This window comes from Panthera onca, chromosome B3 (genome assembly GCF_046562875.1).
Source record: "Panthera onca isolate mPanOnc1 chromosome B3, mPanOnc1 haplotype 2, whole genome shotgun sequence".
Classification (NCBI taxonomy): domain Eukaryota; kingdom Metazoa; phylum Chordata; class Mammalia; order Carnivora; family Felidae; genus Panthera; species Panthera onca.
Window position 1 is genome coordinate 11,559,265 of NC_138344.1, and position 22,066 is coordinate 11,581,330.

General features: G+C 48.8%; 1 protein-coding gene across 1 annotated transcript in view; it reads right to left on the minus strand.

Annotated features, from left to right (window-relative positions):
- The window catches only part of FAM174B (family with sequence similarity 174 member B), a 35,868-nt gene that overhangs the window by 2,077 nt on the left and 11,725 nt on the right, over positions 1-22,066 (minus strand). The window contains exon 2 of the mRNA XM_078448980.2: positions 10,909-11,040. Within this exon, the coding sequence (XP_078305106.1) occupies positions 10,909-11,040 (132 nt within the window). The remainder of the gene's footprint in view (positions 1-10,908; positions 11,041-22,066) is intronic.

Consider the following 22,066-nt stretch of genomic DNA (forward strand, 5'->3'; position numbering starts at 1 on the left):
CACAAAATTTTTCTGTCGAAGTCCAGACAGTAAACATTTTCGACTTTGTGGGCCCTACATTCTCTGTGGCAACTACTCAACTCCACCCCTGTGGAACAAAAGCCACTGTGGATAATAGGAACATGCTTGAGCATGGCTGTGTTCCAATAAAACTTTATTTGTGGACACTGAGATTTTATTTGCAAATTTTTACAGGTCATGAAACGGTAGGCTTCTTTTAATTCTTTTTCAATCATAAAAAATCAGTCTTGGCTCACGAGCTGTACCAAAACCAGGCAGACAGCCATATTTAGCCCATGGGCCATAGTTTGCAAATCCCTGGTTTATGCAATTATCTGATTCATGTCTGGCTCTTGCTTAGGCTGGGGGCCCCTTGTAGGCAAGACCCATGTCTGAGCTCACTCACCTTTAAACCCCCGGCACCAACCACAGTACCAGGAGTGAAAGAAAGCCTGGAACCTAAATCCACTCAAGACATCATCCGAAGAGACTCAGGAGAGGAGGGAAAATCTGTGAGGTCAGAGCCACCAATGTCCTCTGCTCATGTTTGATCATGGGCATCAAAAAATCATACATGTAAAAATAGTGGGGATTTAGGAGAATTTACAAAATAATGAATTTCTTTTCATAATGTTACATGACCCCAAATATAAATATTGCCATCATCATCAGGTAACTATTTTCTAAAAGATAACAAACATCCTATTTTTAGGAAATACACACTTAAGTATTTGCCAGAAAGGAACATGATATATGTAACTTACCCTCAAATGGTTCAGGAAAAAAAAAATCTGTTATGTACACACACACAGAGCCATCATAAGGTGACTGAGGTGAAATGTTATACCAGGAAAATTTGGGTAAAGAGTATACTATTTTGGGGAGCACCTGGGTGGCTCAGTCGGTTGAGCATCCAACTTCGGCTCAGGTGATGATTTCACAGAGACTTCAAGTCCCGCATTGGGCTCTGTGCTGACAGCTCAGAGCCTGGAGCCTGCTTCAGATTCTCTGTCTCCCTTGCTCTCTGCCCCTCCCCCACTTGAGTTTTGTCTCTCTCTCCAAAATAAACATTAACAAAAAAATGTTTTAAGAAAGAGTATACTATTTTTGTTTTTGCAACTTTTTTTAGGCTTGAAATTATTTAACAAAAACTTTCAAGAAAAAAAAAAAAAGCAGGGGCTCCTGGGTGGCTAAGTCGGTTAAGCATCTGAGTCTTGATTTCAGCTCAGGTTGTGATCTCACAGTTCACGACTTTGAGCCCCACACTGGGCTCTATACTGACAGCACAGAGCCTGCTTGGGATTCTCCCTCTCCTCTCTCTCTCTACCTCACCCCCACTGTCTCTCTCAAATAAAAAATACACTTTTAAAAAAAGAAAAAACACAAAGATACACCCATATTGGCCACTAGGATACCCTACACAGCAGACTGGTGGGCAGAAAAGACAAGTGGCCACAGCCGTGTCCAATCTGTGCAGGGTGGCTTTTTTCCAGCATCCACATGCGCCCTCCTCCCTTGGGCTGGGGAGTGGGGGCTAATCTCCCCCAACTGACATCCACGGAGCCCAGATGCTCACCCCCACTCTACAGATGCAGCCTGAGGACCTCAGATGTAAAGACTCCTACCAGAGCTGCCCCCTCCCACAAGAGTCAGGCTACATCCACTGCAGGTTCGATGTAGGGGGACCAAGGGACTGGGGACCGAGCTTTCAAAGCTTCCAAAGACCAAGAACGGGACCCGAGTGAAGGGACTGGATTCCCAATGGCTCCACCGAAGCGGCCGTGCCTAGGAAGGGGAGCAGACTTGGGCGCTGGCCTGCTGAATCTGGGAGGAGCAGAGCATGAGGAGTCACAGAGGCACGGAGTTCACGTAGGGCACACAGGCCGGAGACTCACCTTCTGATCCGGGGACATACATCTCAGGGATGCCGCGAGACCACACCCAGGGTCGTCCGCCAGGCCCCTGTCTGTGCCCACGCCCCCGGGCAGCCGCGAACACCCCTGTGCTTATAGAATAAATGTGCTCGAAGGACAGAGTGGGACGGGGCTGGCGCAGGGGGCCCCCCATGAATCACCACGCTCTGCACAACTACTCAGCCCCTCCACAGCACAGTGGGACAGGGGGGAAAGGAAACAACAGAGTTTACACACACCTCCCGAGGGGAGCAGTCACCCTGGGTGCCTGCGATCGCCCTCAGGGGGGTCACCAGCTCTCCAGAAGGAGGCAAGCCCCATCACAAGTCTGGGCCGTGGGGTTGGCTTCAGACTCTCCGGTGACGCTGTGACTCAGGAAGCTCCAGGGGACCGTGGACACAGACACTAGGGCTCTCTGTTTCATCTCCCTGCCTCCCCAAGGCCATGCAGATTTGGGGTTCTCCCCCGGAGGGCCCCGTGGGGTGGGGGACGGGCTCACGGCTGCAGCTCCCCCGGCTCTCCCTCCACTCGCTCAAACCTGCACACATCACACATGCTGTCAACTCTCCCCCTCACTCCTCCCCGCCCCTCAGTCCGCCTTGGGGTGCTTCCTTTCAAACCCACCATGAGTTTCACCTCCTCTGGAAAGAGCTTCCTGCCCCGGCGAGGTAACCCTCCTGGCTGTCCACAGCACCCCGTTCTTTCCTCCCAGCGGTTCCCAGGTTTCTGGCTGTCGCTCCCCAACCCCTGCCCCAGTCTCAGCACAAGCTCCCGGGGCACAGGCCAGGTTCACCCAACCTCACTCACAGTGAATGGAATTAGCAGGCTCGCAAGCCGGACACACAGAGGTGGGGGACGCGCAGAGATTTCTAGAAGGACTCTCTCAGCCTCTTTCTCTCCCCCAGAACAGCCAAACTGCTAACAACACTCCTGCTTCATCAAGAAGAGAGACCCGAGAGAGTCTCAGAGCTGAGCTCCCCGCCCTCCCTGGCAGCTCCCTGAGAAGTGAAGACACATTTGGGCTCCATACCCCATGCTTATTCCTTTCAAACCTCCAAACATCCTGTGCAACGACACTGGGTTGTAACCATGTAACCATCCCGGAGAAGGAGAAGGGCGTGTCCCAACCTGTCTGTGTCCAGTGCTTTGTCTGTCAGCAGAAAAAAGCCCTTGGGGCACCTGGGTGGCTCAGCCAGTGAAGCATCCGGCTTACGGCTCAGGTCATGACCTCAGGGTTTGTGGGTTCGAGTCCTGCATGGGGCTCCGTGCTGACAGCTCAGGGCCTGGAGCCTGCTTAGGACTCTGTGTCTCCCTCTCTCACTGCCCCCCCCTCAAGAATAAATAAACATTTTAAAGAAGAAGAGCCCTCAACACACAGGGTGTTGCATCTCTGCACCTGTGAGCACCCTAGCAGCCGACCTCTCCGCACAGCGGTCCAGGACACCTCAGGGAGGTGAGGCGAGGACCACCACTGCATGTCAACCGTGCTCCCGCTTTCATCCAGGACACCAACCACAGTAAGGAGCAACCAAACAACGTGGCCAGCTTTTGCAAAAGCATTGCTAAGATTATTTGTGCTAGGTTTTGGGTTGTTTAGTGGGTTTTTTTTTTTTCCTTTGTTCTTTTCACTTGATTCTTCTGTAGCCCTATAAGCTCTGGGGTGTGTGTGTGTGTGTGTGTGTGCGTGTGCGTGTGTGTGTGTGTGCGTGTGCACATGTGTGTAGGCAGGAGACAAGTCACATTCACTTAGTGGTAAATTTTCATCGCCACGCAAATTCCTGTTGGTATAGGTTCTCTGCTCAGAGACCTAAAACTCCAATCTTTTTACGGTGCATGATACCTTAGCGGAGGACTGCCCCCAGATGGCCAATACTGCTCTTCAAAGACACAGAAACGTCCCCTGACATGCCCGTCTTTCAGACAGGAGCTCAGCCTGTACAGAAGAGGGCTGGCAGAGCATCGTCCAAACAGGTAGGGGGGTGACCCCCTGCTGTTGTCTGAGGTCCAGGTAGGTTACTCCGGCATCCTCAGGGGAACCTGTGGGTCGCTGATTCCTTCCCGGCCTCAGAAGCTCACCATACCCCATCGTCCCTACAGCTGCCCACATGTTGACGCTCCTAACAGCTTCGTTCCTCACTCTAGAACCTTCGTTCCAGAAGACGAGAAAGCAGGGAACAGAAGGGGCATTTGAGCCCGACCTTCAAGAAGTCACTGCTCTGGGGCACCTGGGTGGTTCAGTCCATTAAACATCTGACTTCAGCTCAGGCCATGATCTTACCGTCCATGAGTTTAAGCCCCGTACGGGCTCTGTGCTGACAGCTAGGAGCCTGGGGCCTGCTTCAGATTCTGTCTCCCTCCCTCTCTCTGCCTTTCCCCAACTCTCTCTCTCTCTCTCAAAAATAAGTAAACATTAAAAAAAAATTTTTTTTAAGTCACTACTCTGTGCTTAGCAACTTCCCTAAGGTGTCCAGGACTCTGAGCCCCAGGCTCAGTCTAGCACAAGTAAGTCAATCTGCTTTCTCCTGCTCCCAGCCTTGCCTCCAGGGGCCTCTTGCTGCAAACAGCCACCTAATGCCCTTTGTTCCAAAGACAAGATGCCAGGCACAGAGCCTGGCATCCCAGCGGAAAGCTCATGGCTTTCTAATGAGATTCCCACAGGAAGCTCTATTCACAAGAGGGTGGGAGGCGGGCACTTGTAGAATGCATGCCTGGATTCCCACAGGCCACATCTTTTCCAAACCTAAGAAGCAGAGGGATGTGGCACGCGAGCTTGGGCGGGAGGAGCAGTGGGTCTCCCCAGCTCCCAGCACCCACCTTTGCACCCCACGTGTCACAGCCGCCACTACCACCTACAGACAACCGGGAGGAAGGGTGGCACCTGCCTCGCCACTGGGGGACACGCCCAATGGGTGTCACAGGGGTCTCCTGTAGGAAAGTGGGGATGCACAAAGACCCAGAACATCAGCCACAGCCGCACGCCAGGCCAGCCAAGCTCAAAGCACACACAGCCGGGGTTCAAACGCCTTTGGAAACATGGAACCATTCCAAAACCCCAGGGTTCTCTGCACTCCGGTTAGCCGTCATTTATTTCTTCTAATTAGCCTTTTTAAGGACAGAACAGGGAACGCATTTCCACAGACTTTGTTTCCCTCCACACCCCCGCCCCATCTGGCCCTAAACACTGGAGGTCTTATCTCATGGACTTGAACATCCCAGTTGCCCAGGAGCCTAAAAAGAGGGCTACGCACAGAAGTCAGGAAGCCCTGGCCGCCTTCTCTCCATTTCCTGCCGGGCTGATGCGGCCAGGCTCTGCGTCCCACAATGCCATCAAAGAACAGCACGTGTAATAGTATGGACCAAGTTACTGCCTCACTGCCCTCGGCACCGACAACACGATTTTCCTCTTTGCAGTCACTCATAAAATAACCCAAGGTCATAATTCAGCTGCATCGATTTAAATGCAGTCTGTTTCCCAGAGGGAACCCCAATATTTCGCTGAGCTAGGTCTAAACAGGAAAGACAAGTACCTGTGAAGAGATTATCAGGGGCAGACAGAGAAGTTCTCAAAAAACACTAACCTGAACATAAAACTGGTCTTAAAATTCGTGTTCTTTCAAACTTATTGACCTATAAAGTTGTTTGTAACATTCCATCCAGGTGGAAAACTGTTCCAAAGCAGCACGTGTAACACGGTCCTACTTCTACAAAAAAAGAAAATTCACAGATATGTACTCACACACACTCTAGTGGTTACCGTTAAGTAGTGAGATTACAGAAATTTTATTTTTCCTTTCTCTTCTCTGTAATGTGCATAGCATACATGACATCTGTAATAAGGAAAGCTGTCACTCTCAGTCTTCCTAAATGGTCGGTCATCTCTGGGCCTGAGGGCTAGAGCAGTCTTGTGTCTGGTGACCAAGCTCCAAGTTCGCTCACATCCTGGTATCATTTCAACCACAAACAACACAACCAGGAGCTGCTTGAAGTTCGACAGACAGGAGGATAGTGCCTGGTGATGAGGAAAGCCTGCGGGAGGCAGCTAAAGTAGATTGTTACAGAATAAACACTGGGGCGCCGGGGTGGCTCAGTTGGTTACATGTCTGACTCTTGATCTCAGCTAAGATCTTGATCTCAGGGTCATGTGTTCAAGCCCCATGTTGGGCTGAAAAACACAAAAAAAAGAAAGAAAGAAAAGAATGAAAAGGGGACCATGTCTACACGATTCAAAGATTAAAAAGATAGTAAGAGAATGCTGTGAGCAACGTTAGGACAATAATTTGAAAACTTGGATGAAGTGGAAAAAATCCCAGAAATACGACCCATATCAAAACTAACCCAAGAGGAAACAAAGACTATGTAGTCCTATCACTGTTCAAAGGACTGAACATCAATAGGTTTTTTTTTTGTTTTTTTTTTTACTCTTTGCACACAGAAAACATCAGGATCTGGTGAGTTTCAGCATGTTCTACTAAACATTTAGGAAACAAATATTTCTAATCTGATACAAACTGTTCCAGAGACACAGCAAATAAGGAACCTACCCCACCTTGCTTTATAAGGAAAACGTGTCTTACTAGTAAAACATTTACCAAAGCCTGACAAAGATATCACAAAGTAGGAAAAGGACAAAGCAATCTTGGTCACTCAGACAACCAAAGAAAGCCCTAAATAACTATCATCAAAGCGACGTGCATGACAGGATAACACAACGACAATCAAGCTCCTTTTGTTGCACAGACGCCAAGTTGGTTTAATATCAGAAAAATCTAACACAATTTCACCACCTTAACAGATGGAAGGTTAATAAACAGTATGACTGACCCTCTCAACAGAGCTAGAAAAGGCATTAAAATAAAATTTGACATTAGCAAACTAGGGACAGGGGGAACCTTTGCAGGAAAGAAATTCTATGAAACCCCACAGCTGCCACCACTCTCAGTGGTCAGCATGGAAAGCACACACTTTAAGGTCAAGAATAATGCAGAATGTCCATCGCTTCTATTTAACAACGATTTAGAGGCAGAGGCGCCTGGGCGGCTCAGTCCGTTAAGCGTGTGACTCTTGATTTTGGCTCAGGTCGTGATCTCACAGTTCAGGAGACCAAGCCCCGAGTGGGGTCTGTGCTTGGGATTCTCTCTCTCCCTCTCTCTCTCTGCCCCTCCCCTGCTCATGCTCTCTCTCTCTCGAAATAAATAAAGAAATATCTTTTTAAAAAGTCACCACGTGCTGAGGGGCCCCATGCACTGCTGTGTCATGTGGAGCTGGAGCCACGCGCTATGAAAGTGGCCAATGACCTACTCCAGAGCATATGCTCTGAGACCCTGTGTCTTTTTTTTTTTTTTAATTTTTTTTATGTTTGTTTATTTTTGAGAGAGAGAGAGAGAGAGCACGAGCTGGGGAGGGGCAGAGAGAGAGAGGGAGACACAGAATCCGAAGCAGGCTCCAGGCTCCCAGCTCAGAGCCCAACACGAGGCTCAAACTCATGGACCGTGAGATCATGACCTGAGCCAAAGTCGGATGCTCAACCGACTGAGCCATCCAGGCGCCCCTTAGACCCAGTTTTTCACCTGTTCTTGTCCTTGAAACAAACCAGGGAGCATACTCAGACTTTTGTAAAAGCAAACGTGAGGCTCCCGGGTGGCTCAGTCGGTTGAGCCTCCGACTTCGGCTCAGGTCATGATCTCATAGTTCATGAGTTCGAACCTCGAGTCGGGCTCTGTGCACACAGCTTGGAGCCTGGAGTCTGCTTCAAGTTCTGTGTGTGTCTCTCTCTCTGCCCCTCTCCCCTGCTCACACGTGCTCTTTCTCTCAAAAATAAACATTAAAAAAAAATGTATTACCTGTTACCTAACACCTACCAGGGGGTTCAATTTAATCATCTGCTTTTAGAAACAAAACCACTATGCCGAAGACATACCTGCCTTCCTACGTTTACTGCAGCATTATTTATGACAGCCGAGACATGGAAACAACCAAAGTGTCCATGGACAGATGAAAAGATAAAGAAAATGTAGTGGGTATATATATATATATGTAATGGAATATTATTCAGCATAAAAAGGAAGGAAATCCTGCCATTTGCAACAACATGGATGGACCTTGAGGGCGTTATGCTAAGTGAAATATGCCAGACAGCGAAAGACGAATACAACATGATCTTCCTCATATGTGGAATCTCAAAAAAAACACCATACTCATAAGAAAAAGAGACCAGATTTGTAGTTAGCAGAGGTGGAGGGTTGGGGGTGGGGGACTCGGGTGGAGATGGTCAAAGGTGCAAGCATCCAGTTAAGAGATAATACATACCGGGGATGGCTGTGGCTAACACTGCCTTACGGTGTACCTGGAAATTGCTAACGAAGTACCAATGTCAATTCAGCACGTACGGTCAGCCTAGAAGAGGCACTTGCTCCATTGTCTGAAGTACTAAGATGAGCCGTGGAATTTTCTTAATCTGACAGTGGTTTCAATACTTCTTTTCATGATACCAGACACAATACGAATCCAGCAGTCTCTAAGCCACAAAATACTTGTGTCCATGTGCTCAGGAAAGGGCCCCTTTGGGGATGCCTGGGTGGCTCAGTGGTGAAGCATCCTACTCTTGGTTTCGGCTCAGGTCATGATGTCACAGTTCATGGGTTCGAGCCCCACATTGGGCTCTGCGCTTAAGAATGCAGAGCCTGCTTGGGATTCTCTGTCTCTCCTTCTCTCTCTGCCCCTCCCCCGCTCACCCTCTCCTCCTCTCTCTCTCAAAATAAACATTTTTTAAAAATGTTAAAAAAAATAAAAGAAAGAAAGAGCCCCTTTTCCTACCTTACACTAAAGTCCAAGCCTAAAGATAGACTATCTGGACAGATTGATTGATGTATTTCTTTGTTAGGGTCTTTTCCTATTTAGTGAGATGCAAGGCTTCCACAGCTAGTTCAGTCATGAAGTATGGATGAGATTCTATTTAAGTGTCTCAGCATCAAAACAGTACGTTGAGCCCCGTAAGCCCACAAGGGCTCCCTACTGTATAATACTTCCAGGCCTGCAGGACACAGCAAACCCTCTTCATTGTGACTAATAACGAGGACAGAATTTTCTTCACGTTATGTTTTATTTCTGTGCATTGAACATGAGACAGATGAAATGGCTAAGCAATAAAACCAGTACAACCACGAACTTTCTTACGTGTATATTATGTGATAGTATTGATGCATATCACTGATTGTTCCCATTCTACTCAAAGGGCTACTATTTACCTAACATGCAAATTACAGCTAATGGTTTTGCTCTGCTATCTACTATAATCAATCCATGCTTTAATGTTTGTGTATTCTTAAAATGTAGGTGTGATTTTTTTTTAATGGTTATTTATTTGGGGGGGGGGGGGGGGTGGGAAATGTGAGCATGAGTGGGGGAGGGGCAGAAAGAAAGAGGGAGACAGGATCCGAAGCAGGATCCATGCTGACGGCAGACAGCCCGATGCAGGGGTCAAACTCACAAACCGCGGTATCGTGACCTGAGCCAAAGTCAGAGCCAAAGTTAAGAAACCGGCTGAGCCACCCAAGCACCCCCAAGAAAATAGCATTTTTTTAAGTTAAAAATACATACAAATATTTGTAAAACACCTGGCAATATACGTAACAGAAACTTATAAAACATATATGGAGACATTTTTGAAAGTACTGAAAGACATTTTTTTTTAAATACCTAAGTAAATGGAAAGTCATCCCATATTCATGGATTGGAAGGATTCTCACAAAGGGGCTGATTTCCCCCCAAACTGATGCATGGAGTCAAAATCCCAAACATGCTTTTGTTGAACCTGACAACTGATTTATAAAGAAGGGCCAAGAACAGCTGTGCTGACAAAGAACAAGTCAGGAGAGGCTGTGGAAGACTGGCCTTCTCAGGAATGGAAACGCTGCATGTGCTGGTTAATCTGACGTGTCAACTTGACAAGAGTCACAAGGTGCCCTGACATTTGGTCAAACATTCTGAGTGTGTCTGTGAGGGTGTTTCTAGAGATTAACAATTTTATCAGTAGACCAAATGAAGTAGATTGCCTTGTCTGATGTGGGTGGGCCTCGTCCAATCAGTTGGAGGCCAGAATAGAACAAAAGGCGGGTAAGAGGGAATTCACTCTCCCCGCTGACTGTTCTCAAGTTGGGCCACTGGTCTCCTCCCTCACTTGGAACAGGACTTACATCCCTGGCTCTCCTGGTTCTCAGACCTTCAGACTTGGACCTTTATAATAAATCTTTCTTTATGTAGATACATATCCTATTGGTTCTGTTTCTCTGGAGAGCTGTCCAGGGAAAACTCAGGATTGGGTCCAGCCTGGACCTGTAGTTCCCCTTTGTCGGCAATAACTGGAAACTTAAGCAAACAACTTCCTCTTCTCTGAGGCTTTGAGCCCTCATCTCTAATCTACACTCACCCCCGTCCTTACATTGAGAATCTCATACCTCCAAAGAGCACGCTCTAAAAGAATCCAAAACGCAAACTACAATCCTGAAGTCACAAAGTCATTCTGACTTTCCTACAGGCTCCCTTTCTCATCGGTAAATTCCAGCCAAGGAGTAACCCTCGCCCCACTCCACGCTCTCAGCCATCAGTTTTAGAGTGGCTGAAAGAGAAGTGTCCATTTGTGGGCAGTCTGTGGCACAGGCAGCTGCCAGAACCAGATCCCCGCAGGCAGTGCGCGAGCAGCTCGTTGTCTGATATTCAGTCCCCCTTTTCTTCACGCAAAGCTGATTCCTCCAGCGTTCGCATTTGGGAAAGAGGGAATAACCATTTCTCTGCCAGCTTTCTGGGTGCTGTGCATTCTAGGAAGGGATCAAAGCGGCTCCCCCCATAAGCAGAACGCCCCAAGGTCAAACACATAACCAAAGAACAAGGACACATGGACGCCACCCCTGGCCTTGCGCTGTTTTCCAAGGTGAACCGTCCCACCACGCCAACACCCGAGGGCCCAAGGAGGAAGCTGCTGCCCTCCCAAACCCCGTACCTGTATTTGATGTCAAATACTGTGGAGTCCTCATCCTCATCCTCCTCTTCGTTCAGCGGGGCCATTTCCACTCGCTCGGCTGGAGTAGTGATGATGTCATACTTGCGGGTCTTCTTCAACCTCTTTCCCGACCTGGAGGAAGGGAGGCACGTGCCTGAGAACTCTATGATGCCCAGAGGTAAGTGGCGTTGCCCCCTCCTGCTTGCTCCGGGCAGCCCTGGCAGACGTCCCAGCTCCCTCCCTTTCGGCCATGGGAACTCTTACAGATTCTGGACCTCGCCAATCCTCTTGGTCCTCACCTGAAAAGTGGAGATGATCATGCCTGCCCTGAGCACTGAAAAGCCCAGTGAGCAAATAAATAGTACCCCAATGCAATATTTTTAAAAGGGCAAAATTAATGCAAAGAAAATCTGCGATGAGCCAAAGATGAAAATGTTCAATGAAGACAGGATCCAGCCCTGGGTTTGCATGGGCGTGACACATCTGTCCCCTTGCCCCCTCCCCCGCCCCCACCCCCCAAGCATAGATGTCACAGGTGGCACTGACAGGCCAACCAGGTGGGATCTGGGTCAAGGCTCAGGCACTCTCCACCTGTGTGATCTCAGGCAAGTCGGTTAATCTCCCTAAGCCTCAGTTTCCTCCTAAATAAAATAGGATACGGACAGTATTTGCCCCTCACAGGCAAGAGAGAATTAAATGAGATGGTGAATTCAAGGAGCCTACACACAGGAGGCTCTCAGCAAAAGTTACTGTTAGTAAAAATAATAAACAAACAGAAGTGCTATAGCCTCTCTCAGATGACAAGGACTTGTAAAAAAAAAACAAGTCAATATCATTTCCAGCATGAGGATTTATGGGGACAGTGAGTTATAACACGAAGCTTTTACCTCTGGGATGGTAAAGGGTCACCGCGAGCCACCGGGAAAGTGCTAAGACACGTCCTTCGGTCTCTGGCGTTAGTCACTCTGCACGAAGGATGCTACATTTATCAGGGCAGGGCTGAAAGTTTATAATGCCACTGGGAATAATACTATTATCATGACTACTGATGCTCTTTGCATTTATTTCTCCACTATCTTGACTATTTTCCCAAATGCCTTGTATTCTACGGTGTCTCTCCGTTTTGACTACATTTGATACTGTCTATGAGAAGCCAGACAACCTCCTCCCTGCAAATAATCATAAATGGGGCACTGAAGAATCGTACACTCTGCACATTCCTCCTGCAGACTGTCAGCTCTTCCCAGGTGGTGACCACATCCAGGATACACGCAAGACCTCTTTGTCCCCCACATGCAGAAATTCTTTGGTCAGTTTGTAAAATGATGAAATAAGAAATTCACTTTAAGGTTTCTTTTTTGTATATGCTTTTTAAAGTTTATTTCTTTATTACTGAGAGAGACAGAGCACGAGCAGGGGAGGGGCAATAGAGAAAGAGGGAGACACAGAATCCGAAGCAGGCTCCAGGCCGTCAGCGGTCAACACAGAGCCCGACGCGAGGCTTGAACCCACGAACCATGAGATCATGACCTGAGCCGAAGTCAGATGCTTAACTGACTGAACCCCCCAGGCGCCCCAACAGTCAGGTTTCTCATAGTTTCTTAGCAACAGCAAATTGTTCTTGTCTTACCTGGTATGATTTACCAAAAACATGAAACTGTCACTTATGTAGAAAAAGTAGATATTTACCTGTATGTGTACCTGTATCTTCCTCATAAAGCACCTTATACAACCTCTAGTACCTGCTCCTTGTGGTTTTTCAGGGAGAGACTTCGAGAGACAGGGGGAAACCAGCTATAAATTCTGATGACTGGGGCACCTGGGTGGCTCAGTCGGTTAAGCATCCGACTTTGGCTCAGGTCATGATCTCTCGGTTCATGAGTTTGAGTCCCACATCGGGCCCACTGCTGTCAGCCTGTCAGCACAGAGCCCACTTCGAATCCTCTGTCCCCACCCCTCTCTGCCCCTCCCCCATTTGCCCTCTCTCAAAAAGATATGAAACATTAAAAATAAAAAGTCTGCTGATCACCACACCCTACCATAAAGCTATCTGCCCTACCTGGACAGACACACACACACACACACAGAGGCATGGGTGTGATTGCTTGTATCTCAAACGTGAGATGAGGCATGGTACCAGTACCAAGCTTGGGGGGTAAGAGGGGCACAGCCAGCCGCCTCCCCAGTGGTCCTGGACAATGGCATTTTAGAAGGAGGCTTTATGCAGGAGCATAAACACTAACCTTGTAAACACCACTAGTCCTACATTCTCAACCCTCAACAGACTCTTCTTTTCTATCCACCTCCCCCCAAAGGAGCAAAATAAGTCTCTGCCTTCTGCCCTAGCTGACTCATAATCCTTGACCAACTCCATCTCCGATACTGGACAGGGGAGATTAGAAACAGCTTCCAGACGCCACAAGCCACCCAAGACAAAGGCACAAGGAACCACCATCCCCAAGCCCTGAAGACGGGTCAACATCCCCATCTACGCAGACCCTCACACCACACCTTTGTCAGGAAAACAGCCCCACATCTCCACCCAGATGACTCACAGCTGTTCAGAGCTCTCTGCAAAGCCTGGCTTTGCAAAGGTTTTTGCCCAAAGAGACCGACAGCCTGATGGTTTCAGGCTGAGGAATCACAGTGCTGTTTGTAGCTCTTTTTCGGGTACAAGGAAGCCTAGAAAATGCGAAATCTGATCTGAAAACCTCGTGGTACACTCGGAACTTGAAACCTAATTTAGTCATTGGCCCTGGAGCAGGACTGACTGCTGACTCTGGAAGAAGGTTCTGGAGGCTCTGACTTTAGCTCTGCTTCATGGGAGTGGATCCCTATCACCCCTAAAATCACCTCCCTTCTTCCTGATGGTTTATAGAGTCTCATCATGAGAAAATTAACTTAGCTAGTTTAAAATAAGACCCTTGAACAGTTACGCAGGGGAGAAACTGGAAAACACCACCAGCTTCTAGAATGTCACGGCCTACTTGGTTTAATGCCACCCATTCCAACCATGTGACCTCAGAAAATAATTTTAAACCCCAAGATTACACCAAAGGTGTAATGGTTAATTCTATATGTTAATTCTGTATGTCAACTGCCACAAGGCGTTCAAGCATTTCATCAAACATTACTTCTGGGTGTTTCTGTGAGGGTATTTCTGGATAAGATTAACATCTGAATTGACAGACTAAGTAACAGACTGCTCTCCTCGGTGTGGTGGGCCTCATCCAATCAGCTGAAGGTCTGACCAAAACATAAAGACTGACCTCCCTGCCTGACTGCCTTTGAGGTGGGACATTGTTTTTTGTTTGTTTCTTCCCTATGTTGACAATTAAGCTGAAAAGCTAGCTTTTCTTGGGTTTCAGGCCTGCCATCCTTGGGATGGGAACTTACACCATTGCAAGCTCTTGGGTTTCTAGATTGCACGTTCTCCTTGCAAATCTTGGAACTTGTCAGCCTCCTTAATCTTGTAAGCCAATTACTTAAAATATATATATATATTAAAATATATATATATACATATATATAAATCTATTGACTGATTATATACAAGTGATTAATGTTTTAATAATATAATTCATGTGTTACATATTGATATATGTTCCACGGCTCTTAGAAAGATAGAAAGATAGATCAGTCGATCCATCCATCCATCGACCCTCTTGGTCCTGTTTCACTAGGAGGACCCTGACTAGGGACAAGAGGCCATTAACAAGGGCCCTCATGGATGCTTTAAATGCCAGTTCTGACGTAATGAGCTGAAGAAATTACATTTCAAATGATCAGCTCTCTGAGACACAGAAACATCACAAACAAGGAGCGATGTCACTGTTCCACAGCTGGACGTGTTAACAGGGAAACTGGGACCCAGTGAGAGGCTGAAGAGACCCAGACGCATGGACAGCGGCCTCCAGGGACAAGTGCCTTCGGTGGAGGGGGGCGGTCACGGTCAATGCACAAGCTACGCACGCATTCAGGTGGGGCGGGATGGGAGGCTCCCCACATATTTGTCACAAGAGGAAGCGAACCCCTCCTTTCCTAGCAGTGCCCAAGTCAGAAGCAGGGAAACGCGTGAACAGTCAGTGAGCATTTCCCGCAGATTCCAAGGGTCCTGGGGCTGGAGAACAGTGTCATCCTGCTTCAGGGAGGGAGAATGGGAGAAAACGGAAAACGGATAGTTCTCCAGCCCGAATAACTTCACCCAGTGCTGCTCTGTCTTCTCTGAGTGTGGACACTCTAACGTGTCTTTTCTAATTAATACCAGTCTACGACAGGTGAGCTCTTGCTGGGCTAAGTCATTTACACATACTGATCACATGTGATCACATGTCACAGCTCATCAAGCACTCTACAAGGTGCCTGCCTCACAACTGAGGAAAAGGGGGCTCAGAGAGGTTGATGTTCCCACGGCCAAGGCCAAAGGCTGCCCCAGAACAAAGCTCCCTGGCGGTCACCTTGAACCACCCGTGCCTGCCAAGAGGCAAGGCGCCAGCTGTCTCTAGATACTTCCTGCTCACTCTCTCAAACGCAAGCCCACTCCGCACCCCCACCAGACTCCACCCCCACTCCACGTTAACACCAAGAAACTCTGTGCCCTTCTAGAACCTGCCACTTAACAGAGCTCGCACATTCCTACTCCAAATTGATCTGCGCACACTTCTAATGAACTTGCTCTAAATCGTGCACCCTCAGGACGTGAGTCGGTTCAAAGCAGGCCAGCTTCCATTTCCTCCCTCCTTTCGGCGTCTACATCTTCAGGGGCCTGGGTGAGTCCCCCACGTAGTCCCCGCGGTTGAGGGGGCCTGGTCACCTACCACACCCCCAGTTCCAGGAGTAGCTGTGGGACTGAAGCCCGAGCCAATCAGTGTGTTGCAATCCCCAGGCCACGGCAAGAGGGGCGGGACTGGGGACCAATCAGAGCCAATGGCCTTTTGCTAGGAAGGCTGGACCGGGGGCAGTAAATGCTCCATCCACTGGTCTTGAGACCCAAATGAAGCAAGCCATCTTGCCACCTTCTGGAAATGGAAAGTAAAGGGGTGCCTGAGCAGCTCAGTTGGTTAAGTGTCAGAGTTTGGCTCAGGTCATGATCTCACAATTCAGGGGTCAAGCCCCACGTCAGGATCTGTACTTAGAGTGTGGAGCCTGCTTGGGATTCTCTCTCTCTCTCTCTCTCTCTCTTTCTCTCTCTCTCTGCCCCTCCCCCATTCATGCTTTTATTCTGTCTCTCTCTCAAAATAAACAAATAAACTTAAAAAGAAAAAAAAGAAATGGAAAATAAAGCTCATATGGCAGAAGGCAGATTGGGAGGGAGAGAGATCAAGTTCCAAATCTACTATAAAGCCAGCCCTCCTTGGGGCGCCTGGGTGGGTCAGTTGGTTGAGCGTCTAACTTCAGCTCAAGTAACAATCTCACCATTCATGAGTTCGAGCCCCATGTCGGACTCTGTGCTGACAGCTCAGAGCCTGGTGCTTGCTTCGGATTCTGTGTCTCCCTCTCTCTCTGGCCCTCCCCCACTTGCGCTCTCTCTCTCTCTCTCTCTCTCTCTCTCTCTCTCTGTCTCTCTCTCAATCTCTCTCTCAAAAATACACATTAAAAAAAATTAAAAATAAATGAATAAATAAATAAAATAAAGCCAGCCCTCCTTGACAGCTACCAAAGCCAGCCTGGGCTGAGGTTTCTGTCACACACCACATGGAGAATCCAGTCACAGGATCCTGATGGAACGAAGGCAGGCACAGCATGAAGTGAAACCATCGCTGTAACAATATAAACCATCTTGGGATTTTCCTACCTGCTAACGGTAAAACTTCCACATGTACATACAATTTTATTTCGTCTAACCCTTCAAAACCCCAGGACTCATCCCTGCTCTAGAAAGAAAGAACCCATACATACAAAGTGCCTCAGTGACAACATCCTAAACATTTCTGCTTAGAGCCACCGGGGAACAGGTTTTCCAAGAACACAAACATCCTGGTGACTCCTTCCCACAGGGATGTTTATAAGCACACTGGCCTGCGAAAAAGGCCAAGGCCACATGGCCACAAAGACTCTGAAGTCCCCTGAGTCTCTCCAGGGGACAGTGCGTCAGCTTGTGGGCACAGCCCTCATCTCGGTCACCAACCTGAGGAAGAAAGTTCTAGACGCCTGGTTCTAGAGCCCAGGTGCAGAGTCAGATCTGAGTTCATAACCCAGCAATTCTATACACAGGCCTGTTTCCACAGTCATACACGGGGGCGGGGGGGGGGGGGGGCGGGCAGGCAGGGGAGGAGCCTGCCAAAACTGTCAGGCATACAGCTTCCAGCTAAAGAAGATTCGAGAATCAAAGAAGGGAAAAGATATAGCTGGGCTGTGCTCTACAGCATGGCCCTGGTGACACCATTTCTCTTCAGTGAATAAGGTCCCTTTATTTTTTTATTTATCCATTTTTTGAGAGAGAAAGAGAGAGAGAGACAGAGTGCTTGGAGGAGGGGCAGAGAGAGGGGGGCAGAGAAAATCCCAAGCAGGCTCCGTGCTGTCAGTGCAGAGCCCAACCCGAGGCTTGGAACCATGAGATCATGACCTGAGCCGAAATCAGGAGGTCAACACTTCACTGACTAAGCCACCCAGGCGCCCGTGGAACAAGGTCCCTTTGAACCAGATGGCCTCAACGAAGAGATGGCAAGCGGTGGCTTTAAGTAAATGTTCACACTGTGTTTCACAGGAAGAGGCAAGACCAGAGAAGTTCTAAGAGACAAAGGATCCTTCCACAGGAGCCAAAACACACATTTCTAACAAGGCAGAGGAGAAGTTCAAGATTCTTTCTCTGAAATGTGATCCTAAAGCCAGGGGATTTGTTTACGCAGAGGCCCTGTCAGCAGCTGCCCAGAAGCGGGTTTCCCAGTGAGGGGGGGCTGTTCCGCTTATGCAAACACAAAGGCCGGGGAGCAGAACATCGGGGCTCAGCGGGCCAACGTGGAGGGGGGCCTTCCGTCCCTGCCCTTCCCCGCGAGGAGGAACAAAACTAAACCAACCCTTAAGGGTTAGTTTGTTATGAGAAATCCAGCTGGGGGTGCAGCAGTCAGACCCATAGACTGCACATCCAGAGATGGGGTTTGGACCTCGGCTCCCCAATTCTTCTGTTATGTACTCACTCCCCTGAATCTTTAAAAAAAAAATTTAAACTTTAATGTTTATTTATTTTTGGGAGACAGAGAGAAACAGAGTGCAAGCAGGAGAGGGGCAGAGAGAGAGGGAGACACAGAATCCGCAGCAGGCTCCAGGCTCCGGGCCGTCAGCACAGAGCCCGACGCGGGGCTCGAACTCATGAACGGAGAGATCATGACCTGAGCCGAAGTCAGATGCTTAACTGACTGAGCCACGCAGGCGCCCCTGAATCTTAATCTCATGTCCATTGGTACCGCTGGCCAGGTTCAGTTGGGGTTCTGGTGATGGAGCCTCATGGTGCCTCCCGCCTCACCCACTCCATGGGCCACAGCACGCCCGTTTCCCCCACGAGGCCTTCCCAGGACACCCCCACAGAGGTCAGGTTTCCTGCTGCCTCAGATTTCTGTGATCTCCACTTGCAGACACTGTCCCCGCTGTGGGGCACCATCTGCATGTGACTCTGAACCACGAGTGGCCCTCTTGCATCACCGTTCCGCTGGGGTGACAGTAACAGCAGCCACCACAACGGGGCAACACTCAGCACCAGTCATCACCCGCGTACTCCTAGTGGAGCCTCCGGCCATCGTGGAGTCAAGGAAACAAAACCCAGGAGGCACTGAGCGACCTGCCCCGCAAGTGGGGCTCAAGGCTACGTCTACCACATTCCAGAACCCAAGCTCTTCACACTCCAACAGAGAGCAGGAGATGCACCGGGGACACCGGGGATCCCCACACTGTCAGACAGCAAGAATCCAATTGCAAATTCTTGTGGTCGCCCCCTGCCTCCTCCACCACCGAAAAACAACCGACGGAGGACCGTGCCAGCAAAGGGAGGGTGCGCCGTGCTTCCGACTACAAAGCGTCCACGCCAATGTCACGCCTCTCATATTAATCTACAAGTTTAACGAAATCCAATAAAATACGGACAGATTTTTGTTGGGGGATCTAGACGAGTTAGTCCCAAAGCTCAGAGAAGGGGGGAAAAAATGGATAACAAGAATAGCTAGGAGGGGCGCCTGGGTGGCGCAGTCGGTTAAGCGTCCGACTTCAGCCAGGTCACGATCTCGCGGTCCGTGAGTTCGAGCCCCGCGTCAGGCTCTGGGCTGATGGCTCGGAGCCTGGAGCCTGTTTCCGATTCTGTGTCTCCCTCTCTCTCTGCCCCTCCCCCGTTCATGCTCTGTCTCTCTCTGTCCCAAAAATAAATACAAAACGTTGAAAAAAAAAATTTAAAAAAAAAAAAAAAAAAAAAAAAAAAAAAAAGAATAGCTAGGAAAATTCTGGAAAAGAGGAGTTTGAAGGGAAACTGATCCTAAATAGGGTTTACCTAAGCCTGGGGGTTGGGAGGGAGATGGGGGTTCTGCTAATGGGCTCGGAGTTTCTTTCTGGGGTGATGAAAATCTTCTAAATTGATTGAGGTAATGGTGCGCAAGTCTGTGCATGCACTAAAAACCACGAATTGGACACTTTAAATGGGTGAATTGTGGGATATGAGAATTATCTTATAAAGCTGTTACTAACAACAGGGAAAGACAGGGGCGCCTGGGTGGCTCAGTAGGTTAAGAGTCTGACTTCAGCTCAGGTTATAATCTTGCGGTTCATGAGTTCAAGCCCCACGTCTGGCTCTGTGCTGACAGCTTGGGGCCTGGAGCCTGCTTCAGATTCTGTGTCTCCCTCTCTCTCTGCCCCTCCCTGGTTTGCACACTCTCTGTCTCTCTCAAAAATAAACAAACATTAAAAAAAGGTTTTTTTAACATAAATATGGGGTGCCTGGGTGGGTCAGTCAGTTAAGCATCTGACTGTTGATTTCAGCTCAGGTCTTGATCTCACAGATTGTGGGTTTGAGCCCCACATCAGGCTCTGAGCTGACAGCACGGAGCCCGCTTGGGATTCTCTCTCTCCCTCTCTCTCTCTGTCCCTCCCCCACCGCACACACACACCCTCTCTCTCTCAAAAAATAAACATTTTTAAAAAATAGGGAAAGATATGTATTTATTGATGTGTGTCTGTACATACGTTACACTCATTTCTCTACTTTTAAAACCTCTCGGGAAAGAGACACAGGAAATTGATGGCAAGCAGAGAAGAAAGCGTGGTGGCTGAGGGGACAAGAGGTAAGAAGGACATTATTCACAATATATTCTTTGGCTCCTCAGGAATTTTGAACCATGTGAACATACGATCTATTTTTAAAAGGAACAAACGAGGAAGTAAAATTCAAAGTCAGTAATTAAAAAAATACTTTAAATGCATCAGGCCTGCTCTCCCCTTGGAGCTGGCCCAGGGGCCCCTCTGCTCCTCCCAGAGGCCTCATGTCGCCTCCCCTCATCTGGGGACTTTAGGAGCCAAACCCAGCAACCGAACCTTTCCTCCACCCTGGCTGATTTCATTTTTAAGCCCATTAAAGTAGGTCTGTAGCTCGAGGACCAGCTTGCTGCAGAAACCACACTACTTGTCACAAAGAGCATGTCACCTCTGACACTGAGAAAAATTAACAAGGGCCCCTGGGTGGCTCAGCTGTTGAGCATCCGACTTTGGCTCAGGTCATGATCTCACCATTCATAGTTTCAAGTCCCACGTGGAGTGAGCACGAGCCCCGCCTCAGGTGAGCTCAAGCCCCACTTTGGGTGAACTCCACTTCTCTCTCCCTCTCTCCCTGCCTCTCTCCCTCCCTCTCTACTCCCCCTCCCCGGCCATCGTAGGATTCTCTCTCTCTCTCTCTCTCCACCCTCGCCCACCTGCGCCCTCTCTCCCTCAATAAAAATAAAATATTTAAAAACAAAAAAAATTAATAAAGAAAATAAGAACGAAATGGGGTGGGGGACACAGAACCAAGAAGCTTCTGGGAGCTGGCTGAGATGCCACACGGCCTTAATGCCTGGTGGGGCTTCTGCTCTGGGGTCAGGGGCGTTTCCCATTTTTCCCTCTGACCTTGACCCTGCACCTCCAACCTCAGAGCGTAAGACATAACTACTGAGGCTTCCCTAGAAAACTAAGTAAACTCGGGGTGCCTAGGTGGCTCAGTCAGTTGAGCGTCTGACTCTTGATTTCGGTTCAGGTCATGATTGCAGGGTCATGGGATCAAGTTCTGCATCAGGAAGATTCTCTCTGCCCCTCTCCCCTTCTCTCTCTCTCAAATAAATAAATAAATATATATATATTTTTTTTTTAATTAAAAAAAAAGAAAACTAAGGGTGCCTGGGTGGCTCAGGTGATTAAGCCTCCAACTTTGGCTCAGGTCTTGATCTTGCAGTTCACGAGTTCAAGCCCCACGTCGGGCTCTGTGCTGACAGCTCAAAGCCTGGAACCTGTCTCAGATTCTGTGTCTCCCTCTGTCTCTGCCCCTCCCCCGCTCGTGCACGTACATGTGCTCTCTCTCTCTCTCTCTCTCAAAAATAAATAAAAACATTTTTAAAAAATTTAAAAAAAAAAGAAAAGTAAGTAAATCTGAAGAAAGAACCCAATTCCAAAACCCACCTTCAAGCTTCCCTGCAGGAAGGAACAACAGTGCTGTCCCTGGAGAATAGGTCTAGGATTAGCCCCCAGCTCAGGAGGCAAGGCCAGCGCCACTGCTCACCAAGGCCGGTGGCCAGGATACAATTCCCAAGTACAACCCTCCTTCCTGGGGCCCGGCCCCTGTACCCCACCCAAAACCTTCCTTTTAAAGCAGTTGAAACAAGCCACTGAAGGAGGTAAACACGCTAAGCTCCAACAGGAACCTCATCGCGCTAAGCTCCGGGTGGGCACCTGGGGACTGATGGTCAGGTCCATGAGACAAAGCTTCTCCTCCAGCACAGTGTGAGCTTCAAGGTCTCCAGCGGCCCAGCTCTACCATGGCTCCAGTCAGGCCCTCCTGAACACTGGTGTTCGAGAGCCTTCCAGATGCACCCAGAAGCAAGCACCTCCACGCCTTTCTCTGTCCTTGGGCTGCACCCTCCCCACCATGCCAGGGCTCCTCGGCTCCGGCCCCCGGCTCCCAGTCAAGTGCAGTGACTCAAAGCACCGCGTCAAA